The 24,296-nt window shown below is 41.6% G+C and overlaps 1 protein-coding gene across 4 annotated transcripts in view; it reads right to left on the bottom strand.

Moving 5' to 3' along the window:
• The window catches only part of PIP5K1B (phosphatidylinositol-4-phosphate 5-kinase type 1 beta), a 177,538-nt gene that overhangs the window by 47,036 nt on the left and 106,206 nt on the right, over positions 1-24,296 (bottom strand). For all 4 annotated transcript variants that reach the window (XM_056523046.1, XM_056523048.1, XM_056523049.1 and 1 more), the window contains 4 exons: positions 5,996-6,201; positions 3,296-3,379; positions 3,104-3,152; positions 1,275-1,359 (listed from right to left, as the gene is read on the bottom strand). In XM_056523046.1, the coding sequence (XP_056379021.1) occupies positions 1,275-1,359; positions 3,104-3,152; positions 3,296-3,379; positions 5,996-6,201 (424 nt within the window). The remainder of the gene's footprint in view (positions 1-1,274; positions 1,360-3,103; positions 3,153-3,295; positions 3,380-5,995; positions 6,202-24,296) is intronic.

Genomic DNA, 24,296 nt, shown 5'->3' with positions numbered 1-24,296 from the left:
TTGGCAGAGACGGTAAAGATGAACATGTCCTTATCTAGTCGGCTCACAATTCATTTAGCTAATGATCTAGTATGAACACATTTCCTATGACAGCAGCAGTTAGTGCGTGTAACCAATAGCAATCTGCTTCTCTCCCCTAGTGTAAGCAGGATTTGGGAGGAACCCTAAGGCAGCACACTGTGCCCATAGCTGTAGTACAGAACCATAGGGACCTTGTGTTCCACAGAACATGCTTAGTGCATACGGCCCTACTGTGTACTGTATACAATGCTACGGGCTTACTGCTACAATAGAATCAGAGGAATCTCCTGTATCTATGCCTTTACTGCACATGTCCAGCTGCTGTTTTGCACTGCAGTCTGAAGACAGCCAAGGACGCAGTCATGCAAATGAGTCATGTGATCACCACCAGTGTGCACCCCATGGAGACAGGGGACCCCAGTCTTTAGTGCTTACATTACCAAATCCAGGACAAGAGGAGGCCTTCATTTTACAGCTAAGGTAAATTATAATGTCAATTACAGTAGTATATGCCAAACACTGTAATTTCTACCCTCTTCGGACATTTTTATATAAAGTTGCCTAGCCCTTTAACAGATAGGTGGAAGGCAAATTTTCAGTAAAATCTGACAAAGATTAGCTACCATAATTTAAACCGATAAACTGATATTAAAGGAAATATCCAGTGCTGATAATCTTATCCCCTATCCTAAGTATAGGGGATAAGTTTCAGATTGCGGGGGGTCTGACCGCTGGGCCCCCCAGCGATCTCCCGTACAGGGCCCCGGCAGCCCGCAGGAAGGGGGCGTGTTGACCACCACACAAAGCGGCTGACACACCCCCTCAATACAACTCTATGGCAGAGCCAGAGTGCTGCCTTCGGCAATCTCCGGCTCTGCCATAGCGCTGTATTGACAGTAGGGGATAGGTTTTTCAGCACTGGACTACTCCTTTAATATCTAAAATGTCAATGCAAAATCTGTAACAGGTCCCCCTTGTGCCATGAGCCATTTCTAATACTGTCGTCTTCTCCCGTGATAGAGAGTTACTATAATTAATGTTAGTTTTGTCCTCGCCATCCTATAAATAACAGTTCTCAGACTCTCAATGCATTGACATTTCTGTACTTTGTAAATGAAAAGAAAAGCATACATTAGCTGCACAGAACATTTTGTGATAACTCAGTTTAGATCTCTCATAGCTATTGTTTAATGCTTTCCCAGTTCATTTTCACTCAGAAAAACACAGCGAGTGCCATGGTTTCCTTTCTTTACCTTGGACTTTCTTGAAGACCCTGGCGTTCATAAACTTCAAAAATCTATCTGCATAAAAACTTGGCCTATGGACTGATACTGTGTCCTAGAAAGAAAATAACAAGCATTCATGTTATGAAACAGTAAATCTCGCTAATGCAAATTCCTCTGATAAGCCCATGAGAACACTCCCCCCCCCCCCCCCCCCCAATGAAATTCTTGTGAAAGCAAATCCTGTTATGGGTACGTTCACACGTACAGGATCCTGCGCAGATTTGATGTTCAGGATTTGTACCTGCCAATTAGAAGCTGTGCTCAGTCATTTAGTTTACATTGAAATCTGCAGCAGCAAATCCTGCGCATCAAATCTGCGTACGTGTGAACGTTCAGCCTTGGGGGATTTTTATAAAGTAAATCCAGTGTTCTGATCTACCAGGGAGAATAAAGCACATCTGCCCAGCAAGAAGTTACATTGCCTTGTCCTCTTTTCACCCATGAAGGAACATAATAAGATATGGCTAAATATAACATATGTTCCAAGGAGTAATAATAACTTTATCGGATTGTCAAGCATAATGGAAACTGCATTGTCATCTTCAAGTTTAGATTCAAACATTTTAAAGGAGAACCTCTCCTAGCAACTAAAAGGAATGTTGCTATACATGGAATGCATTAAGAACAAATGGTATACGTCACATATTCTGGGCTATTTATTCTTCAAGTGTTAATGCTTAGTGCTCAGGTCTAAATGATTTTTCAATTGTAAAAATAACAGCAAAAATTGGTGGGTGAATACCCTTGAAACTATTCAATATATTCATGGGAGTGAATAAGACAAACAGGAAAAAAGTAACAATTTTACTTGCAGCCATCTAAGCTCCCTAATAAATAGTCATATATGTACATTAAAATACATAATATAGTATAAGTATACAGTGAATCCTCTCAAGAAGGCGACTTCTTGTCCGGGCATACTGCTCCCTTAAAATACCCCTTTTTAATGCACTTTTGGGTGGTTGTTGGAAAGAGGGTTCACTGTTTCTCTAATTTAGGAATTTTAAAACATCAAATATTTAAAAGGGTTATCCAGGAAAAAACTTTATTTTTTTATATTTGAACTGTCTCCAGAAAGTTAAACAGATTTGTAAATTACTTCTATTAAAACATCGTAATCCTTTCAGTATGTATGAGCTGCTGCAGTTGAGTTGGTCTTTTCTGTCTAAGTGCTCTCTGATGACACCTGTCTCGGGAACTGTCCAGAGTAGAAGCAAATCCCCATAGCAAACCTTCCCGAGACAAACAGAGATGTCAGCAGAGAGCACTGTTGCCAGACTGAAAAGAACAACTCAACTTCAGCAGCTGATTATTATTGGAAGGATTAAGATTTTTTTTAATAGTAACAAATCTGTTTAACTTTCTGGAGCCAGTTGATATAAAAACCTTTAACATTTCCTTAAAGTAGATGTCTCATAAAGACAACCCCCCTAAAAAAGGTATTGATCAGCTGATCATCACAGGTCCTGCTTCTCTAAGCTCTGATATCCATTATTTTCTTATGAAAATGGTAATGACATAATTTTCTCTGGACCAGATGCTGCAGTGGAACAGCAGCATTACATACCAGCCAGTCATGGTGTAAAGCATAGGTGGGCTGGGTAAACCAAAGCAGTATATTACAGGGAGTCTCCTCTGTCCAGACAAGGGCCCTGAGTTAGGAACCCCACCTATGTAATCTGAATGCCACATTGAGACAACCTCTATAGTTAAATGTCTAAAATTCCAAACTAGGTAAGTATGTCAGGATTGATAGATGTCAAGAATGTACACTTTTAGAAAACTTAGAAACTTACCCCATCATAAACTAATGCTTTCCATGAATGTTCCAATTTCTTTATTAACCTAAAGACAAAACACCATATGATTCCAAAGGTATTGAAGACAACAAATATAATACATAAAACTATTATGACATTTGATGGTGCTAAATAAACAACAATAACAGTTAAGTAAGGGAAACTGTGACAGACAGGTGCATAATTTACCTGTAGGACTGGAGAATATCGATAATACCCATAAAAAGCAGCATTCTCTCTCCCTTATGGTTCTTTGCAGGGATACCACCCATCCTATTTAAAAATTGAGAACATAGGTTGTCAATCTAAGTGCCCTAAAATAACATTTAGCCTTAAAGGGGTTATCCAAGCTTTACAATGACTGTGTATGACCCGAATATGCCTACAATAACAATAAACTATACAGTCAAAGCTTACATCTTTTCAGTTCCCAAACAATGTTGCTATGCTCAACTGCACAATCTGCTGATGCCAGAGATTGGTGGCCACAGTGACATTATGAGGATGGGATATCATTTTACCAACAGCTAGACGTAAGGGTTAAGAATGGCTCTTACACTGCGTTTTTAAGCACATCCAGCATATATGCAGGTTACTGTAAAAATAGTAAAATAGTCCTCTCCTGCTATTATGAGAAATATTCCATCGACTCCATGAGCAGATTTCAAGTACACCAAAGCTATTAACAGCAGATCTTGTGTATGGTCAAACTGGAAAGACATCCTATTGCTTAAAACAGCTATGTGGTGCCAGTTTTTTTAGTCGCTGACCTCCTAATATTACTTGCAGTATAATCCTTACTATTCATTATGCTTTTCCAGTTTGTCCATAATAACCTTGACTGTTCACAATGTTGTCCATTGAAAACAAAAAGTAGGATGGCTGCTCTGGAGCCCTATTTTAATCTTTGGTTCTCATTAGGTCGATAGTGGGTTACGCTTTTGCCATAAAACATTGGCTGATCAAAGATTGCTGAAGGTGAAGATTTTTTTTTACCTAAAATTCTTTATTTATTTAAAAATCTGCCTATCCTTTACCCACTCTCTATTATGAGTTTGGAGTTACATTTGGAAAGGGGGTAAAACTAGAGTAGCGAACATTCTATATGCACCTATGGCAGCGGGAGGACAGGGATGCCAAGATTTTGCACGGTACCACAGAGCAATAATACTTAGTCAATTAAAATCATGGTGGCATAATTACCAACATAAGGTATGGGTTGCATTAGAGGCAGACCTAATGGATGTACCTGCTACTAGTATTGCTCTGTGGACCACAGCAATTTCACAACATCCAACAACAATAAATTCCCCCACAGTAAAAGCGAGTTTTACAATTTGGAAAAACATTTTAACCAAACGTATATTAAACCCTGTAAAATATTTTGAAATTCCATTAAGTGTCTTACAGTATTTTCTTCCACATACAGATTTGGAACAGTGGGGAAACTCGGGCATAGAGAAGCTAGCCGATATCAGCACAGGGAGTACTTTATTGCCCTATATATGCTTAAAGGGGTACTCCGCCCCTGGCATCTTATCCCCTATCCAAAGGATAGGGAATAATATGTTAGATCGCCATGGTCCCGCTGCTGGGGAACCCGGGAATCGCCGCTGCGGCACCCTGCCATCATTACTGCACAGAGCGAGTTCGCTCTGTGGACCACAGCAATTTCACAACATCCCCAGCAGCGGGACCCCGGCGATCTGACATCTTATCCCTTATCCTTTGGATAGGGGAGAAGATGTCTAGGGGCGGAGTACCTCTTTAAAATTTAATATCCCAACTAGCGATTTTGAAAAATATTTACAAGTCAGACATCTCTTAGCTTCCCTTAAACAGTGTAAATCAGTAGAACGCACTCCTTATGAAATATATTTTCAAAATAGGGATCGCTTCGAGAAAGGGATATCTGGGGCATATGCTGATTTGATAGCCATATCCTTATTGCTATTAGGTAACTTGGGAAAGGGAACTAGGCCGTAGCTTTACATCAGAAGAGTGGTATTTTGTTTTTAGTTTACCATCTAGAATCTCTCATTGTACCATGCATCTAAATGGAAGCTACTGTATGGATGGCATTGGGTCCCACTTTGGCTGAATCCAATTTCATCTGAAGTTTCAAAATACTGTTGGAGATGCAAGCTAGAAGTGGGATCCTTTTTCCATATCTGGTGGGAGTGTCGAGAAATTCAAAAGTATTGGAAACAGGTTAACCTTTTAATCAACAAGATTATTGGACAACTCATAAGTTGGAGCCCAGAAGTAGCGTTATTATCCTTAAACAAACACTTTACCCATCCCACAACTAACAATAATAACACATATCTTATTTGTGGCCCGCATTCAGATAGCCCAGAAATGGAAGACAGATAATATATCCACCATTTCTGAATTATTGAACATAGTTCATAGAAATTATAAGATGGAAGGTCTAGTGGCCGAAAAAACATGTTCTACTATAACACATGAACAAAGATGGAGATTATGGAAGTTATTTAGAGTTATTACTGAACCATTTCCTGATATGGAAATTATTTAGAGATATTGAACATTTCATGATATTGACAGGTACTTTATAAAGTCTGTCTAGATAAGAATGGCATAAAATACTTTTAAAGATAAGGCAACCTTGAGTACCTAAAGTAGGGAAGAATAGAGATGTGACTGGTAGATGTGAATGTGTTGTACTATTTTAAGTTTATGTTTTGTTTTCTAAATGTAATTGTTTATGTGTTATGTGTTAAAAGTGTTAAAAGAAATAAAAAGAATTATGAATAAAAAATAAAAATAAAAGATTGCTCTGTATGCTTGTACACACAAAGTGTTGGCTAGAAGGCTATGGATGCAGGACTTCAAAATTTTATGAAATACTTGTAAAAGTCTTACGTGTTCTCCTTTGTGACTGCATCAACAGCCTTTCCTGGACCCTGTATAGATTCCAAGGCAGTGGAATAGAGAACCTTCTGTACTGACGGACGTTTATTGTCTATGGAATACTGAGAAGTCTCTCCCTCTTTTTCTTTGGGTGGACGGTCAAGCACGTGAACTCCAAGCAGCAGACTGTAGTCCATAATCTTGAAACTTTCTAACACCTGTTAAAATAGAGAAACTATTTCATTAATGGTTTCCTTAAAGTCAATGGCTCAGGATTGTTGATTCGATTTGTATAAGAATGTTTTAGAATTTTTTTCAGCAAGATATGTAGATAACTAGTAGAGATGAGCGAACTTACAGTAAATTTGCTTCGTCACGAACTTCTCGGCTCGGCAGTTGATGACTTTTCCTGTATAAATTAGTTCAGCCTTCAGGTGCTCCGGTGGGCTGGAAAAGGTGGAAAAATTCCTAGAAAAGAGTCTCCTAGGACTGTATCCACCTTTTCCAGCCCACAGGAGCACCGGAAAGCTGAACTAATTTATGCAGAAAAAGTCATCAACTGCCGAGCCGAGAAGTTTGTGACGAATCGAATTTACTGTACGTTCGCTCATCTCTAATAACTAGATAAATGAGTGTTCTGGTTGATTTAGAACATTACACCAAAACACATAGGGGGAGATTTATCAAAACCTGTCTAGAGGAAAAGTTGCTTCTTTCATTTTTACCAAGGCCTCTGCAAAATTAAAGAAGTGATCTGATTGGTTGCTATGGGAAACTCAGCAACTTTTCCTCTGCGCAGCTTTTCCTCTGTCATTAAAAATGTAGCCATCCCTATTTACTCACTATATTTACCAGGCAATACGGCAAGACTGAAAGGGCAAAATAAAAAATGTAAATCATGTATGTACTAAATGAATTGTGTATTACATTTAGGATCTTAACAGCTCTTTAATGGTATTCCCATATCCAGGAGTTATTCTTTATTGATAAATAGCTGATTGGTGGGAGTCTGACTAATGGGACCCCAAACAATTATGAGAATGTAAGTGCAATGTCCCCCAGAATAAACAGAGTGCACTGCACATGCACAACCAGCACTCCATTCATTCTCTATGAGGCTTCAGAATATTGACAAGTGCTGAGCTTGGCCATGCCCTGTAGCCCCATTCAGAATGAATGAAGCCGTGGCTGTGTACTCACAATGTGCTTTTTTAAATTCTTTAAAAAAAAAAAAAAAAGCAGCCATGCTTTTCTAAAAAAAAAAAAAAAACAGTCAACTGAGAAGGTAGTCACAGAACTCAGCTTTACCAGCAGACAGGTCTAAACTGATCCTGCAGCTATCTCTTTAATATGTCAAATCACTCCGCAGGCTAAAGCCACCTCTAAGCAAGATGCAAAGCTTGTCTGCTCTGCTTAAAGGGGCAATCCATTGGAAAACAGGAGCAAATCCCCATAGTAAACCTCTCCTGCTCTGGACAGTTCCTAACATGGACAGAGGTGTCAGCAGAGAGCGCTGTGGTCAGACAGAAAATAAATTCAAAAATAACTTTCTGTGGAGCATAAAGCAGCTGTTAAGTACTGGAAGGATTAAGTAATTTACAAATCTGTTTAATTTTCTGGCACCAGTTGATTTAAAACAAAAGGTTTTCCAGAAGAGTACCCCTTTAACATAAAGAAAAGGATGGATGGGAATTAAGTGGGTGGAATAACCTTCAGGCACAATGCGCTACTGTCACCAGAAGTCCTACATGTAACTAGTTTTAATAAGTGTAAGACAACGCAATAGTTGTAAAATATTTACAAAACATCTAACAGTATGATATAAAGGGTGTGCGCAAATATTCTAAGAACTTTTCTGTCTTATCACAGACCAAACACCCAAGATTCTGTTTTTCCTTTTATCACTGTGTCAGGTTAGACTCAAGGAACAGAGACAACATGAAACATAGAATTGAGCTTGTAACTCTGTACTGTTCATAACAGTTTTTACTCTATTCAGCCACATGGGCGCATACACATTGAAAACTACAGACTTTTTAAATAATAAGTCTGTATGTAAAGAATGCTGTCAGGAGCACTTTCCAATATCATGGTGTCCACGGTTCAGTGTATGTATACCCCCTTTTTCTTATATTTATACGACTATTTTGGAAATAACTGCTAATATGGTCTGGCATTTAACATAGTATGGCATTTTTCAGTCAGGGACCTAATTAAATTTTGTGCTGTTTTACCCTTGTGTTACCAAGGGCTTATTCAGTTCTTTAAAGCGTACCTGTCATTTCAGGGGACTTTTCAGGATAAGCAGCCATGTGAATATATGAGGATAAGTACTATTTCTACCGGTAATATAAGTAATAAGCCTATTTGGCTGTGTTTGTGGGAGGGGCGAAGAGTATTTAACGCACGCCCACCAGATGTCAGGTGCGTGCTTGCGTTTGGCGAATTGTTTCAGTTTACTGGCTTTTTGCTGTTAGCTTGTACGTCCCTCCCCTCCGGTAGTGTGCGGTGAGTTCACGGTCTAGAGTTACAGAGCGTGCCGGCTTTCGGCTAATTTACGCAAAGACATCTTGGACGGTAAAGATATCAACTTGGCATCTTTGCTGATTTCCTCACAGGATCTGGTAGACACCAGAACAGTGGCATGTGAAGATCTGTCGGTGGTCCTCAAGAGCAAGGACCTGAGGCTCAGTCGCAAACTCAATATACACGAGTTTGTAATTGCATTTAGTAGATTCAGAGAGGTCATGTTCTGTCAACCCTGAACACCGGGAAGAATTAGACCTTTACCTGTTACAGCTCTCAGAATTTTCTTACAAATACTATACAAATATGGTGGATCATATTTTTATGATTATTATAAAAGTTTCTCGGCAAAAGCAGCGGCCGCTTTTAGCCAATATGCGTATGTGACAGATTGGAGCACAGTGGACACAGAGCTTTTTTGTAATCATTTTTCGGGGCTAAAGTCCCCAGCATGTTCATTGTGCCAATCCACATCTCATACGACATCTTGGTGCGGGTCAGCTAGTCAAACAGATGATCCTGGTACCAGCAGAAACTCTGGTCACAGTTCAATGGCAGGGCCAAGATCGACTCCTTCCGTGGACAAGTTGGGGCGTCCGGTAAGGTACCTCGGAAGGAGTCAGATCTGCAATAACCTCAACCTGTCCTCTTGTAACTACAGCAATTGCAGATTGCTGCATATATGCTTCTGGTGCTACAGGGCCCACCCTAGTATGGTCTGCAACCAAAAAGGGCAGGCGTGACTAGGTGGGGTTCAGGTGACAGCCCTGGCCAGGGTGTTAGCTGGTCACCAGGATCCGGATTGGGTGAAGTGGCTGGTGAATGGCTTTGTGGATGGTTTCCATACGGGATTAGTCTCGGTACCACAGTGCACATACGAATATGGGAACCTGCAGTCTGCCTACAATGATACGCAGGCCGTCTCTCAGCTACTTCACATTGAGTTGGACAGGGGCTACATATTAGGCCCTTTTCCTACATCTCCCTTTGATACCTGGAGGGTGAGCCCAGTTGGAGTTGTCAGTGGAAAGCTCAACAATAAAAAGCGATTAATTTACGACTTGTCGGCACCGTATTCATCTATCATACCTAGTTTAAATTCCCTTATTCAGTCAGAAGAATTTTCCATGCGGTATGCGTCTATTGATGAGGCCATCCAGCTTATCTTACAGCTAGGACGTGGTGCATGGTTGTCTAAAGCGGACATCGTAGACGCATTCAAATTACTACCTATCCAGCAGGAGCTATGGAAGTGGTATGGGCTCAAGTGGCAGGGTGCATACTATTTTGCCACAAAATTAACGTTTGGATCTAAGAGCAGTCCCTGGCTCTTCTATCAGCTGGCTCAAGCGTTACATTGGGCCCTGGCGAACGTCTCCAGGTGTCGGAACATCATCCATTATTTGGACGATTTTCTCATACTCGAAACTCCGCAAGACGAGCCTGTTGGGTTAGGCAGGTTATTAGCCTTGCTTTCTGAGCTTGGTGTCCCAGTGTCCCCCACCAAGACTGAAGGTCCTGCTACACAATTAGTGTTCCTGGGCATTGTCCTGGACACGGTAAGCTTGGAGGCTCGGTTGCCCACAGACAAACTCTACAGAATCCAGGACACCATTCATAAGTTCAAGTGCAAACAGGTCACAAGCAAAGTCGAGTTGCAAAGTCTACTAGGCATGCTAGCTTTCACCATGCGAATCATCCCTCAAGGTTACTCGTTCTTCTACACGCAGTCCCCTACCAGGATAGTACCATCCACTTAGATGCTCAGGCCATGGAATGGCGTGTCCATGTTCATGCCAGAATTGTCAGACACATCACCATCAGTGTTCACGGATGCCTCATCCTCAATTGGTTTTGGGGCAGTTTGGGACCATCATTGGTTAGCTGGTCATTGGTCTAGCGAAGTTCGCAGCATGGCAGGATTCGATACCACTTCTGCTCTGTTTGAGGTTTACCCAATTGTGGCATATGTATGGGGGGCACTGTTGGTGTAATCAGTCAGTGGCCTTCTATTGTGATAATGAGGCCACGGTAGTCATTGTAAATAAGGGCAGTTCAAAGAATAGTATGGTCATGTCATTTGTCAGAAGATTGGTGTTCCCTTCACTGCACTTCAAGTTAAATTTTGTCTGTAGACATGTAGCAGGTACAGTGAATGTAGCCGCTGATGCTTTATCACGGGCTAACTTTGATGTCTTCTCGCAGGTCATGCCTCAGGCGGATCCTTTCGGCACACCAGCCCCACCAACACAGGCCTTGATGCTGGATTGGGTTTCTTTTCACAAGTAGCAGGCAACCTTATCAGGGACTCACTGGCACCTAGCACGAAGAGACACAGCTCTACACACTTACATCACTTTTCTGGGGACAGTCAATGCTACTTTTTCCTTTGACACCACCCTCATCCTCGCGTTTATAGGTTTTTGCCACTCATCTCTGCACTTATCACACAACACGGTTAGGACTTATTTGGCTGGGATCCAACACCATATTTCTTTAGCATTTCCAGATAAACCCTCTGTGCTATCTATCCATGCAGTCAGAGCAGCTCTCAGGGTAATGCAGCTAGCCAGCGGTCCCAGGGAGCCTTCGCGAAGGCAAATCTCTGGGGAGTTGTTCAGGAACATGTCAGCTGCTCTGGACAGATGGCCGTTTGGGCACCCCCACAGTTTAATAATCAAATCGGCCATGTATCTAGCTTTCTATGGTTTCCTCAGGCCAGGGGAATTTTCTGGCACTAGGCACACTTCTAGACCACTACTTAAATCTCAGTTGATGTGGCAGAATGGGTTCTTTGAGCTTAGGTTGGCGGTCACTAAAACCAGCATGTGGGGGGACACGGTCAACTACTTCCCGTCACACAATGCCTGGTGCCGGTGTTGACTGAACTAATGGTCTTTCTCGATGGCAAGGATCAGGAGGCTCCTTTACTACCTTTTGGGGATTCGGTGTTAACCACAGCTGTCTTTGTGTCACACGTCAGGTCTTTGATCACCACTCTGGGGCACAACCCCAAGCACTTCTCGGGTCACTCCTTCCGGATAGGCGCAGCATCAGCAGCATCAAAGCATAAGGTTGCCCCCCATGTTATTCAGAAACTAGGTAGATGGAGATCCGGCTGCTATGCCACATATATCCCAGACCCACAGAAAGAAATGGCTGAAGTGTTCAGCTATCTGGTTTTATGATCATCAATAAATCAATTATAACTTCCTCACACGGCTTTGTGTCTTTTTGCCCTCTAAAGGCTAACCCTCGGTCACGGTTTTTAGGCACACTTCAACCGCTTATTCAGGTGAATAGTTATGTGTTATTATTATGATGTATTATTCCACAGGTAAGAGTCGACAGTGGCATACTGAGGTAGGTAGTCTCCCTATTCACGGTGTGAGCCCTGACCACAACTTGTATATGGTATTTTTCAGCAAATTTCTGCACTGAAAGCTTCATCTCTAATTTGCAGTTGGGCGGAGCTCCATTCTTTCCCCTCCACAGACTTGTATTGCTTGTTTTGCAGACACTGGACAAAGCTGAGTTGATTTTCAGAAAATTTCAACAGCCGGGGAAAGAGGGAAGAAGCTTGCTAACAGGAGAAAGCAGTATTTTTGTCTAATAAGATATTACAAAGTTTCTTATATTCGCTTGTTAATATATATTAATATATGCAAAGTTTGTTCAAATGACAGTGCCTATTTAAAATTGATATAGACGAAAGCAAAAGGCGAAGCACCTTCTGTGACTCCTTCTAGTATAAGAAACTAGTAGTAGGTGAGCCAAGCACCGACTCATCAGGGAATGTTGTGCTAATCCCGGCACAACATGTACAAAGACCAATGAGGGCTGCAGCTACTTCCTCCAACACGCTCCAAGGGCGTAGTACATAGAATTCCAACTCCAGCAAACAAAGAGGATCCATGTGCGCTGCCCACCATGAAAATAGAGGATGCACTACTGAACCAGTACGGTTTTAATAAAACGTATAAAAATTTATAAAATGTACAATGCGTTTCGAAGCCGGACCGGCTTCTTTTTCAAGTACAATACACAATAAAGATTTTGCAGGTATATACACTGCTCAAAAAAAATAAGGGGAACACTAAGATAACACATCCTAGATATGAATGAACTAATCGTAGGAAATACTTTCATCTTTACATAGTTGAATGTGCTGACAACAAAATCACACAAAAATTATCAAGGGAAATCAAATATATCAACCCCATGGAGATCTGGATATGGAGTCACACTCAAAACCACACTACAGGCTGATGCAACTTTGATGTAATGTCTTTAAAACAAGTCAAAATGAGGCTCAGTAGTGTGTGGCCTTCACGTGCCCGTGTGACCTCCCTACAGCCTGGGCATGCTCCTGATAAGGTGGCGGATGGTCCCCTGAGGGATGTCCTCCCAGACCTGGACTAAAGCATCTGCCAACTCCTGGACAGTCTGTGATGCAATGTGATGTTGGTGGATGGAGCGAGACACGATGTTCCAGATGTGCTCAATCGGATTCAGGTCTGGGGATCGGGTGGGCCAGTCCATAGCATCAATGCCTTCCTCTTACAGGAACTGCTGACACACTCCAGCCACATGAGGTCTAGCATTGTCTTGCATTAGGAGGAACCCTGGGCCAACTGCACCAGCATATGGTCTCACAGGGGGTCTGAGGATTTAATATCGGTACCTAATGGCAATCAGGCTACCAATGGCAAGCACATGGAGGGCTGTGCGGCAAACCGGTCATGCTGGAGGCTATTGCAGGCTGCAGAACGTTCTCCACGGCGTCTCCAGACTCGTCTATCGTATCTGTCACATGTGCTCAGTGTGAACCTGATTTCATCTGTGAAGAGCACAGGGTGCCAGTGGCAAATTTGCCAATCTTGGTGTTCTCTGGCAAATGCCAAACGTTCTGCACGGTGTTGGGCTGTAAGCACAACCCCCACCTGTGGAGGTCGGGCCCTGATGCCACCCTCATGGAGTCTGTTTCTGACCGCTTGAGTGGACACATGCACATTTTTGGCATGGAGGCTGGAGGTCATTTTGCATAGCTCTGGTAGTGCTCCTCCTGCTCCTCCTTGCACAAAGGCAGAGGTAGCGGTCCTGCTGCTGGGTTATTGCCCTTCTACAGCCTCCTCTACGTCTCCTGATGTACTGGCCTGTTTCCTGGTAGCGCCTCTATGCTCTGGACGCTACACTGACAGAGACAGCAAACCTTCTTGCCACAGCTCGCATTGATGTGCCATCCCGGATGAGCTGCACTACCTGAGCCACTTGTGTGGGTTGTAGACTCCGTCTCATGTTATCACTAGAGTGAAAGCACCGCCAGCATTCAAAGTGACCAAAACATCAGCCAGGAAGCATAGGAACTGAGAAATGATCTGTGGTCACCACCTGCAGAACCACTCCTTTATTGGGGGTGTCTTGCTTATTGCCTATAATTTCCACCTGTTGTCTGTTCCATTTGCACAACAGCATGTGAAATTGATTGTTAATCAGTGTTGCTTCCCGAGTGGACAGTGTGATTTCACAGAAGTGTGACTTGGAGTTACATTGTGTTGTTTAAGTGTTCCCTTTATTTTTTTGAGCAGTGTATATACACACACACACACACACGCACCTCCATTCAATGATCACATGACTGGAAATCCAATAAATACAATTCAACATATAAAAAAAAAACATTAATTCTGCTGTTTCACATGACGTATATATATATATATATATATATATATATATATAAATTATGTAAATTGAACTACGATTTTATATTAAAGGGGTACTCCGCACCCCTAGACATCTTATCCCCTATCCAAAGGATAGAGGATAAGATGTCAGATCGCCGGGGTCTCGCCGCTGCTGATCTTGGCTGCTGCACCCACCTGTAAGGCTTCCACCTCACACCGGCAATGCTGGAGGCTTTTGGAGGCGGTGTGAGGTGGAAGCCGTACAGGGGGGTGCAGCAGCCAAGATCCCGGGGCTCCCCAGCAGTGGGACACCGGCGATCTGACATCTTATCCCCTATCCTTTGGATAGGGGAAAAGATCTCTAGGGGTGCGGAGTACCCCTTTAAATGTCATCTATGCAAGGGCGAGACAAAATTCTAAATTTAAGATTAGTCCATCAATTTTAAATAGAATTCCAATTCCATATTCCACCAAACAAAGAGGATCCAGGCACGCTGCCCACCATGAAAATACAAGATTTGTGTCAAGCAATTTAAGGCTGTTTGTGAATAATCTGTACAGCTATACCCATTTTGTGAATAGCAATATAAGTAGTTGCGTGGAGACCTATAACCAGTTTGTGAATAGCGATATTAGGAGTTGTGTGATGACGTGGAGACGTATAACAACTTGAGAGCTATAACAAGTTTTTTGAAAGCAGTATAAGCTGGTGTGTGGAAAGCTATGCGAAGTTGTGTAAACAGCTATAGCAGGGGTATTAAACTGGCGGACCGCGCTCCATATCCGGACCGCAGCCGCCAGTCATCAGCCTCGGAGAAAAATTAGCTCTGGGATGATGAGGTACAAGGCTGCTGCAGGGGGGATGCCCCGGCGATCAACAGCAGAGTAACCCTTAAAGAATGGGGATTAGTAAATTTTTAAAGGTGGAGTACACATTTAAAAGACATCAGAAATTAAAGTAAGAATATAAATAATTTATTTAAAAATATTCTAGTTTAAAAAATATTAATAGATTAGTTGAAGACTATTAACAAAAATAAATGGATTTAAATTACATCAATAAAATAAAATGTCAATATACTGCAACATTTTTAAAATAAATAATTCTAAATATTATTAAATAATAATAAATAAGATAAAAATATTCCGTTGAGTTTACAATATTGATTAATGTGAGTTTTCAAATGCAGGTAGTCAGAAAAGCAGAAACATAAGCAAGGTTCAAGCTGGTGTAGACTCCTGGAGCTTTTTAATCAGATGCGCCTAGATATGCGACAGTCGCAGTTGATAAATCAGGGTGCACTGGAAAGTGTAAGTGAAAAAAACGTCTACGTGAGCAAGATGTCAAGATGAACGGTGGGATGTAAGCAAAGAAAAAGTCGCAAATAAACGGAGTTGCGCCAAATATAGAGGAAAATAAGCTCTACAAATTGTGATAAATCTCGGTCATAATGTGTATGTATGTGTGTGTGTATGTATGTGTGTGTATGTGTGTGTGTGTGTGTGTGTGTATGTTCAAGCATCACGTCCAAACAGTTAAAGATATTAACATGAAACTTGGCACACATGTTACTTATATGTCAACAACAAACATAGGATAGGTGATTTAACCCTTACTCATCCCTATTTGCCAGGGTCGGGTTTTTGTTTAAAGTCCCATACAAGTCTATGGGAAATATATGTTACTGCATAACTTCCAAACGGCTGGAGATATTTCGATAATACTTGGTAACATGTTACTTAATTGTCTACTTAAAATATAGGAAAGTTAATTTAACGCTGAACTGCCCCCATTTGTGAGGGTCAGGGCTTTTGTTTAAAGTTCCATGAAAATCTACGGGAAATGTATGTTCCCACATAACTTCCGTACGGCTGGAGATATTTCAATAATACCTGGTACACATATAACTTATATGTCAAATAAAAAATATGATAGTTAAATTAACCCTTACCTACACCCATGCAAGTATATGGGACTTACAGTACCTTACTCCACAAGCTCCGCTCTGCATCTCCTGGTGAATGTGTCAGTCCGGCTTGCAAGCCACACCCCATCTCACAAAGACACACCCACATGTTAAGCCCCACCCCTTTATTCTCTACCTTTTTGTGCATCGGTCTGGCTTGAAAATCACGCCAAGTCCCACAAAGCTACGTCCCTTTCTATTTTCAGCTTACAATATCTTCATCACAAATCAGTCCCACCTGAGGACAGGATATGAGAATGGGACATAAGGACGGGATATGAGGACAGCATATGATGACGGGATAGGAAGTCGGGATATGAGGTCGGGATATGAGGTTGTGATAGGAGGTCGGGATATGAGGACGGGACATAAGGATGGGACATGAGGACAGCATATAAGGAGGGGATATGAGGATGGGATATGAGGTCGGATAATATGGGGAAGGGATATGAGGATGGGATATGGGGTTGGGATATGACAACAATATATGAGGATGGGATATGAAGTAAAAAGCTTCCTCCTTTGTTGATTTTCCTCCCCATCAAGGATAAGAAGGAAAAACTGGGCAACACCGGGTACTCAGCAAGTATATATATATTGATTTGGATAACTACATACATTTAAACATTTACTATCTATCTATGTCTCTCTCTCATATATCTATCTATTTATCTATCTATAAATTATCATCTGTCTATCTATCTATCTATCTGTATGTCTGTCTATCTATCTATCTATCTATCTATCTATCTAAATATCCCAGGAGAGCAGCACAACCAAATAGTACTTCAGGTAACTGGTGCACGCTGTGTAGGAGCCTTGGTTCGGGATCCCAATAGATAAATCCAAAGAAGCAGCAGCACACAAGGTATACGGTGCAAAAAAAGTTTGTGGTTTTATTGCATCAGTGCATACAGAGCAACCTTTCTGCGACCTCCTCGTCGCCTTTCTCAAGCTTGAGAAAGGCGACGAGGAGGTCGCAGAAACGTTGCTCTGTATGCACTGATGCAATAAAACCACAAACTTTTTTTGCACCGTATACCTTGTGTCCTGCTGCTTCTTTGGATTTATCTATCTATCTATCTATCTATATGTCTGTCTGTCTGTCTATCTATTCAATGGAAAAACTGTGAGTTTATTTCTGTCACATCAAACAAGCAACGTTTCTGCTCCTATGGAGCCATTTTCAAGTTTGAAAATGGCTCCATAGGAGCAGAAACGTTGCTTGTTTGATGTGACAGAAATAAACTCACAGTTTTTTCATCAATTTCTCTGAGTGCTGCGTTATCGCTGGGCTAAACAAAATCCAAAAGGAAAGACACCAACTTTAACCATGTCCTGTACTGTACAAGTGATAAGCCAGCTTGCCAGTGCTGAAACAACAATGTATATCCAAAAAGAAAAATCACAGCACAACTCCTGGAGTCATAACAAGAATATACTCAATATATCTTTGTGCCAAATATCTGTTATACAAACTAACAGCCATTCAAATATGGCTAGATTTGCATGTCATTTTCATGAAGGAACATCTGAACAGACTGATCATTGTAAATCATAACAACTGCAGTTTAGCAGAAAATTGCAAGAGGCAGAAAAAATATATGTTCTTCTCCAAGGTCAAGAAACCTATTGTGTACAGAAGAAGTTGGACACAGTAATAGGATTTCTCTTTGCTTTACCCAATAGTTTACTGTCTTCCGCTAAACTCCATAGTTAAACTAGTAAAAGATGTTATTGAAGTAAGAAAGTTATTCTCCCTGCATAGACAGGGTATGGTTACTTTATAGGTAGGCACTAGGGATGAGCGAATCGGATCTGCCGAATCTGAATTTGTTACAAATTTCCGGGAAAATTTGATTTGTAACAAATGCGAATATCGCCGCAATTCGATTGCATGAATCGCTTCATTAACTCCATTTAGTGCAGTCCAAGCTCTAGGTGCCGGGCATCTAAAATGGTGGATCCACATGTGAGGACATGGGGCAAGGAATCCTGGGAAGGCAGGAACAAGGGTCAGCGGGATGACCCTAAATCGCATGCAGGCTATCAGCAGCCATCGGCTGTATAATCGGCAGCCATCTTGCGGCCACTCACATCAGCGCTCTATTACAGAGAGAGAGGGACAGACAGCAGTGTGTGTTGCACAGAAAAGCATTTTTACAGCAGCCATTCATCTCCCAGTCACATCAGCATTCTATTGTAGAGAGAGAGAGAGGGACAGAGAGCAGTGTGTTGCACAGAAAATATTTTTTACAGCAGCGATTCACCTCAAGCCCAAATCCAGCCTAGAAGCACTGATAGGGAAGGGAGAGAGATTGAGAGAGAAAGTGCAATTAAGTGCAATTAAGTGTTAAGTGCAATTGCGGGTGTATTACAGCAGTGATTCACCTCAAGCCCAAATCCAGCCTTGAAGCACTAACAGGGAAGGGAGTGAGATTGAGAGAGAAAGTACATTTCTGGGTGTAGTACACAGTGACTGTGTGCTGCAGCACTAGTGTGTACAACAACTGAAAAGCTAATAGTAGCCAGCCAGAGCGCTAAAAGCATATTGGGGGAGATTTATAAAAACCTGTGCAGAGGAAAGTTGCCTAGTTGCCTATAGCAACCAATCAGATGCCTTCTTACATTTTTGGCAAGGCCTCTGCAAAATGAAAGAAGCGCTCTTATTGGTTGCTATGGGCAACTAGGCAACTTTTTCTCTGCAGAGGTTTTGATAAATCTCCCCCATTGTCCTCTATTAAGTGTAAGCTGTGCTTACATCGAAGTGGTGTACCCTTTTGTTCCTGTTAAAGTCTCAAGGGCCTAGTTACTGTGAAAGGCCATCAAAAAGTACACACCTGCTGGCGTTGTAGACAAATACTGTTTTAAGCGTACTGGAGCGCATTATACTGCCCTCATAAGTGCATACCACATACGTACATCTTAGCGGTGTACCATTTTGTTCCTGTTAAAGTCTCAAGGGCCTAGTTACTGTCAAAGGGCAGCCAAAAGTACACACCTGCTGGTGTTTTAGACAAATACGGTTTTAAGCGTACTGGAGCACATTGTACTGCCCTCATAAGTGCATACCACGTACGTACGTCTAAGTGGTGTACCATTTTGTTCCTGTTAAAGTCTTAAGGGCCTAGATACTTTGAAATGCCAGCCAAAAGTACACACCCGCTGGTGTTGTAGACAAATACTGTTTTATGCGTACTGGAGCGCATTGTACTCCCCTCATAAGTGCATACCACATGTGTACATCTACGTGGTGTACCATTTTGTTACTGTTAAAGTCTTAAGCTCCTAGTTACTGTGAAAGGCCAGCCAAAAGTACACACCTGCTGCTGTTCTAGATAAATGCTGTTTTAAGCGTAGTGGAACGTATTGTACTCCCCTCATATACGCACTAAGTATGTCAGGCAGAGAAGTGCCAGGATGTGCACAGAGGAGTGGCAGAGGCCTAAATTCATCAGGCGCAGGCAGAGGTCGTAGCAGACTAGGGGCAAGTGGCAGCAGGAGTCGCAGTGTGAGGTCTGAGCTCATGGTATTAGCTAGTGGTCATATCTCGACCTTCAACCCATCTGCTGTCATTGACTGGTTAACTCGATCATCCACTTCATCACAAGTGACATCTGACACCCCCAGTCAAATTCGGTGGGTTCTTCAGACACCACCATCAGTTGACATGACCCGGGAGTAGTCCCTCTCCTCCAATTGCCTCTGTCTTATGCTGTTCCCTCCCCCATAGAAGCATCCTATGCTGCAGGTTCAGCTCCACTTTTTAGTCAGGACGATTTACTGCCCAGCCAAGAAGTGGAGGAGACATCCCCCACTTCCTTCGCTAGCCGAGCAAGTAGTGATGAGGAAAGTGGTGTGGTAGGTGGTGTTGGGAGCATTCAGGCTCCTGTAGCGCACACTGTTGAGGAACCTGAGGAGGACATTAGTGATGTGCTGACACAACTCAATGTTGATGAAGCCGATTGCACTTGGGAGCCGGGTGCAGAAGGGGCTTCATCATCATCAGGAAAAGAGGGTTGCAGGTTGCCCGTGAGGCAGCAGTTGAGCATGCAAGGTGGTAGCATGGTTGGGAGTCAGCATGGTGGCACCAGTGGGAAGTCTGGAGCCAAATGTTCCGGGTGTAGACCACCTGCTTTGCGGCAGCCTACCTGCCCGGGAGGTAGTGGAACAGGGGTCCCTGGAGTCGGCGTAAGTAGCAGTCAGTCAGTGCGGACTGTTGGGGGGAAAATCAGCTACTCTGTGGTGTGGCAGTTTTTCATCAAGTTTCCGGAGAATGTTAACATGGCCACATGCAATTTAAAAAAATATCTTTAATCTTTTTCAATTGTGAGGCCCTTTGGTCTGGTCAGGCTGCCACCACCACCTCCAGGCTGTGTCATTCTGCCACCATATGGTCTCCTCTTGCTGCTGCCACCTCCAGGCTTGGTCATTCTGCCACATTTTGGTCTCCTCATGCTGGTGCCACCTGCAGGCTGTGTCATTGTGCCGCCATGTGGTCTCCTCATGCTGCTGGGACATTACCTAAAAATGTTTATGATAATCTATTTAAAATCTTCAATTTAAATTTGAAAATATATCTTTAATTTTTTTAATTGTGAAGCCTTATGGTCTCCTCATTTTGCTGGGACAGTACCTAAACATTTTTATGGTAATCTATTTGTAATATATTCAATTTAAATTTGAAAATATATCTTTAATCCTTTCAATTGTGAGGCCCTATGGTCTCGTCAGGCTGTTGCCACCTCCAAGCTGTGTCATTGTGCCACCATATGGTCTCCTTATGCTGTTGGCACCTTAAATTAAACTTTTAAAATTTAAATCTATCTAAAATCTTCAATTTAAATTTTCATAAATATCTTTAATCTTTTCTATTGTTAGGCCCAATTGTCTCTTTGGGCTGCTGCCACCTCTAGGCTCTGTCATTGCGCTGCCATGTGACTCCTTGTTATATTGGGTTTTGTGGTTATACAGTATTAGTTCAAAGTAAATGCTTCGAGCCAACGGGACATTAAACTTGTGAATCTAATCAAAATCTTAAATTTAAAAAAATCTGAGGCCCTATGGTCGTCGACTTCATTTATTACCTCTGGAATTACCACAAGAATCCAATAAAACAGGTTGGAGTGATAACAATGAACCATAACTGATTAAATGAAACATTTGCACTTTCACAGTCGTGGGGGCGCTGAGAGGCAGGGGCTGGAACAGGTGGCAGCTTGCCTGGCGCTCGATTTTAAGATACAAGTACAAGCTTTTTCACTGCAGCCAGTTCTAGCTTTATGCGCCCACTTATCCAACGGCACAGAAGATTAATGTGCTCCTGTCCAAGTTGATGGCGCTGCAGTCCCTCACTTTTGAAGTGGACACTCAGTCATGAGCATGGGGGTGCGCTGAGAGGCAGGTGCTGGGACAGGCAGTAGCTTGTCTCGCGGCGGACTGCCAACTCCATTTCAAGATACAAGCACAAGCTTTTTTACTGCAGCAACTTATACACTGCAGCAAATTTTACACTATTGGAGCTGGAATTACCACAGCTGCTGGCACCAGACTTGACCTCCAATTGCTCCTCAATAGAGATGAGCAAATCAAATTGAACGAATCACATTTTTTTAAAATTCACTCCTCTCTAGTCGTCATCATATATTAACTCTAGAATTACCACAAGAATCCAATGAAACAGGTTGAAGCGATAACAATGAACCATAACTGATTAAATGAAACATTTGCAGTTCCACACAAAGTAAGACAGTCGGGGAGGTGGGGGGGAAGGAGGGCGCTGAGAGGCAGGGGCTGGAACAGGTGGTAGCTCACCTCACGGCGGACCACCAGCTCAATGCTCACCAGAAAGGGTACCCAAAAAATTCAAATAAATTCAAATTAAACAAAAATGACATAAAAAAAATCTCTTTAATCTCTTAAATTTTGACACGATATGGTCTCCCTGCTGCCACATCCAGATGCTCTGTGGCAGTTATTCTAATAGTGATGCCTGTAATCTGCATGTCATACTGAATAACAGTATTATTTCAATAACACAGCACACACCCTATGCGTGTTACAACAAGGCAAAGTGTTCTACACCCGTATTGAGGCTCTCTGTAGCCCAGAAATAGCTGTTTTTAATAGAGATTTGCCATAAATAAATTCGGACCAAAACAAATTTTGGGGGAAAATTTGGCAAATAGGCCGAATCGAATTTTACAAAAATTAGCTCATCACTAGTAGGCACCAAACATTACAAAATACTTACGCACACCAGCACAGAGGATGTTCAGTAGTGTGCAAAACCTGTGCACAAAGTAATGTGAGTCTGATAAAAAAAATATATCCTCCTTATTCCTCTATGAATAGAGGCATATGTAAAAACAGTAGAGGCATAAGACATTGTTATCCAAACTGTGGACCTCCAGATGTTGCAAAACTACAACTCTCACTGGGAGTTGAAGTTTTGCTACTGCAGGAGGTCCACAGATATACACACTAGTGTGTCCCTATAAAGTCTGGCACTACTAAACTCTCTCAGCTGCACCAATACTTAGGAAGGATACTCAGCCTATTCTAACTCCTAAGTCTGAGCTTCTGATGGTGGTACTGTATGATAACGTGTGCAAGAGCAGTCCAAAATTTTCAATTGAGAATGAAAAAATGCACTCACCATTCACTGAAGACACTTTATTCATTCATTTCTGTGTTCAAGTTATGAACGAATAAGGTGTTTTTCATGAGAATCTTGTTGTTCATGTTTTATTTTGGACAGAATAGTCTTACATTCACTAGATAAAGATACAAGCATTATTCTTACTATGCTTAGTTGACATTAACAAGCAGGAGCTCATGATAACAGCAACAAGTCACAATGACAAATGCATAGAGTTATGGTATATGTCTCCAATGTAAAAAAAAACATACAAGTCCATTTTATGCAATTACATTGGCAGACTACGGTATAACGACAATGAACAGTGCTCTTGTAGTGACCAATGAAAATATAGGAAAGCAAATGGACTCATCAGACACAGATTACATTCAGGAAGCAATCTGGGTGAGCACAGGTGACTTGCTGGCAGAGGGAAATAAGAACAATCAGATCGGACTGCTTTAGAAGGAAATGAAATGTCATGCAAAGTAGATCTATCTCTCCTCGCTGCCCAGATAGATCTGTTTTGATCAATTACAATCAGCTATGACTTTACTGTTTAACTGTACAGCATCAGCAGTTACCAATCATTGCAAAAAGGGCTTGGAAAAAACGAACATAATTTCTGTGCGAGATAAGTTGGTCATTCTAATTTTAGTTTTCTTTTCATCTTTCATCTTAATGTTGTTATGGCTAGCTTAAAAAATGAAGACCTGTCTACTGGAACGAGCTCTTGACCACCGATATTTGCTTCCAAATGTTTATGTAAAATCAATAACAGACATGTTCTAATGCCATACTACTGCCAAGGAACAGAGATATCCAGTTTATAATCTGTACTTATCTGTATGGCCAGGATTATATATTGTATATAGTCATGACAAAGAATTAAATGGAGAAAAATACTACCCAATGTGCTGGTTCATGGCAATGGTGGCCCTGATTTACTAAAAGTGTAGAGTTTTTATTAGAGTGAAATGTAGATTCAGACTTGAATGACTCCCCTCTATTTACTATGGGCATTAACAGGTTGGGAAAGTTCTGACCAAGTTTCTTGGTTGGAATTTCCAGCCATGTATTTACAGGATTTTGTTTGAATTCAATAGTAAATAGCACAGGTTGTGAGAACACGCCGGTTTTCTGACTACACTTTTTTTCAGGTTTGTAATTTTGGTGCAGACAACCTGACACATGCAGGTCGGGTCAACAATACTAAGTCAGGGCCACTGTGTTATTGCTGTTAAAGGTGATATTGAACATAAAAGGAAAGTATCATCCAGAAATTGACATATTCTTTTGATCAGGTTTTAAACATATTTTTAGATATTTTGTCTGTGTGTTTTTATTTTTATTTTATTCATTAGATTTTAATTGTTGCATTATTATATTTTATATATATTTATTTATATTTTGTTTATAAATCTTGAAATATTCCAGTTGTCCCACTGATACAAAAGGCTAGCACTTTCTCTTTTTTGCAGCTCACTTGTCAGCTT

The sequence above is a fragment of the Hyla sarda genome, chromosome 1 (assembly GCF_029499605.1).
Source record: "Hyla sarda isolate aHylSar1 chromosome 1, aHylSar1.hap1, whole genome shotgun sequence".
NCBI classification, from domain to species: Eukaryota; Metazoa; Chordata; class Amphibia; order Anura; family Hylidae; genus Hyla; species Hyla sarda.
Note: the sequence above shows the minus strand (reverse complement) of the source record. Positions and strands in the feature narration are given on the sequence as shown.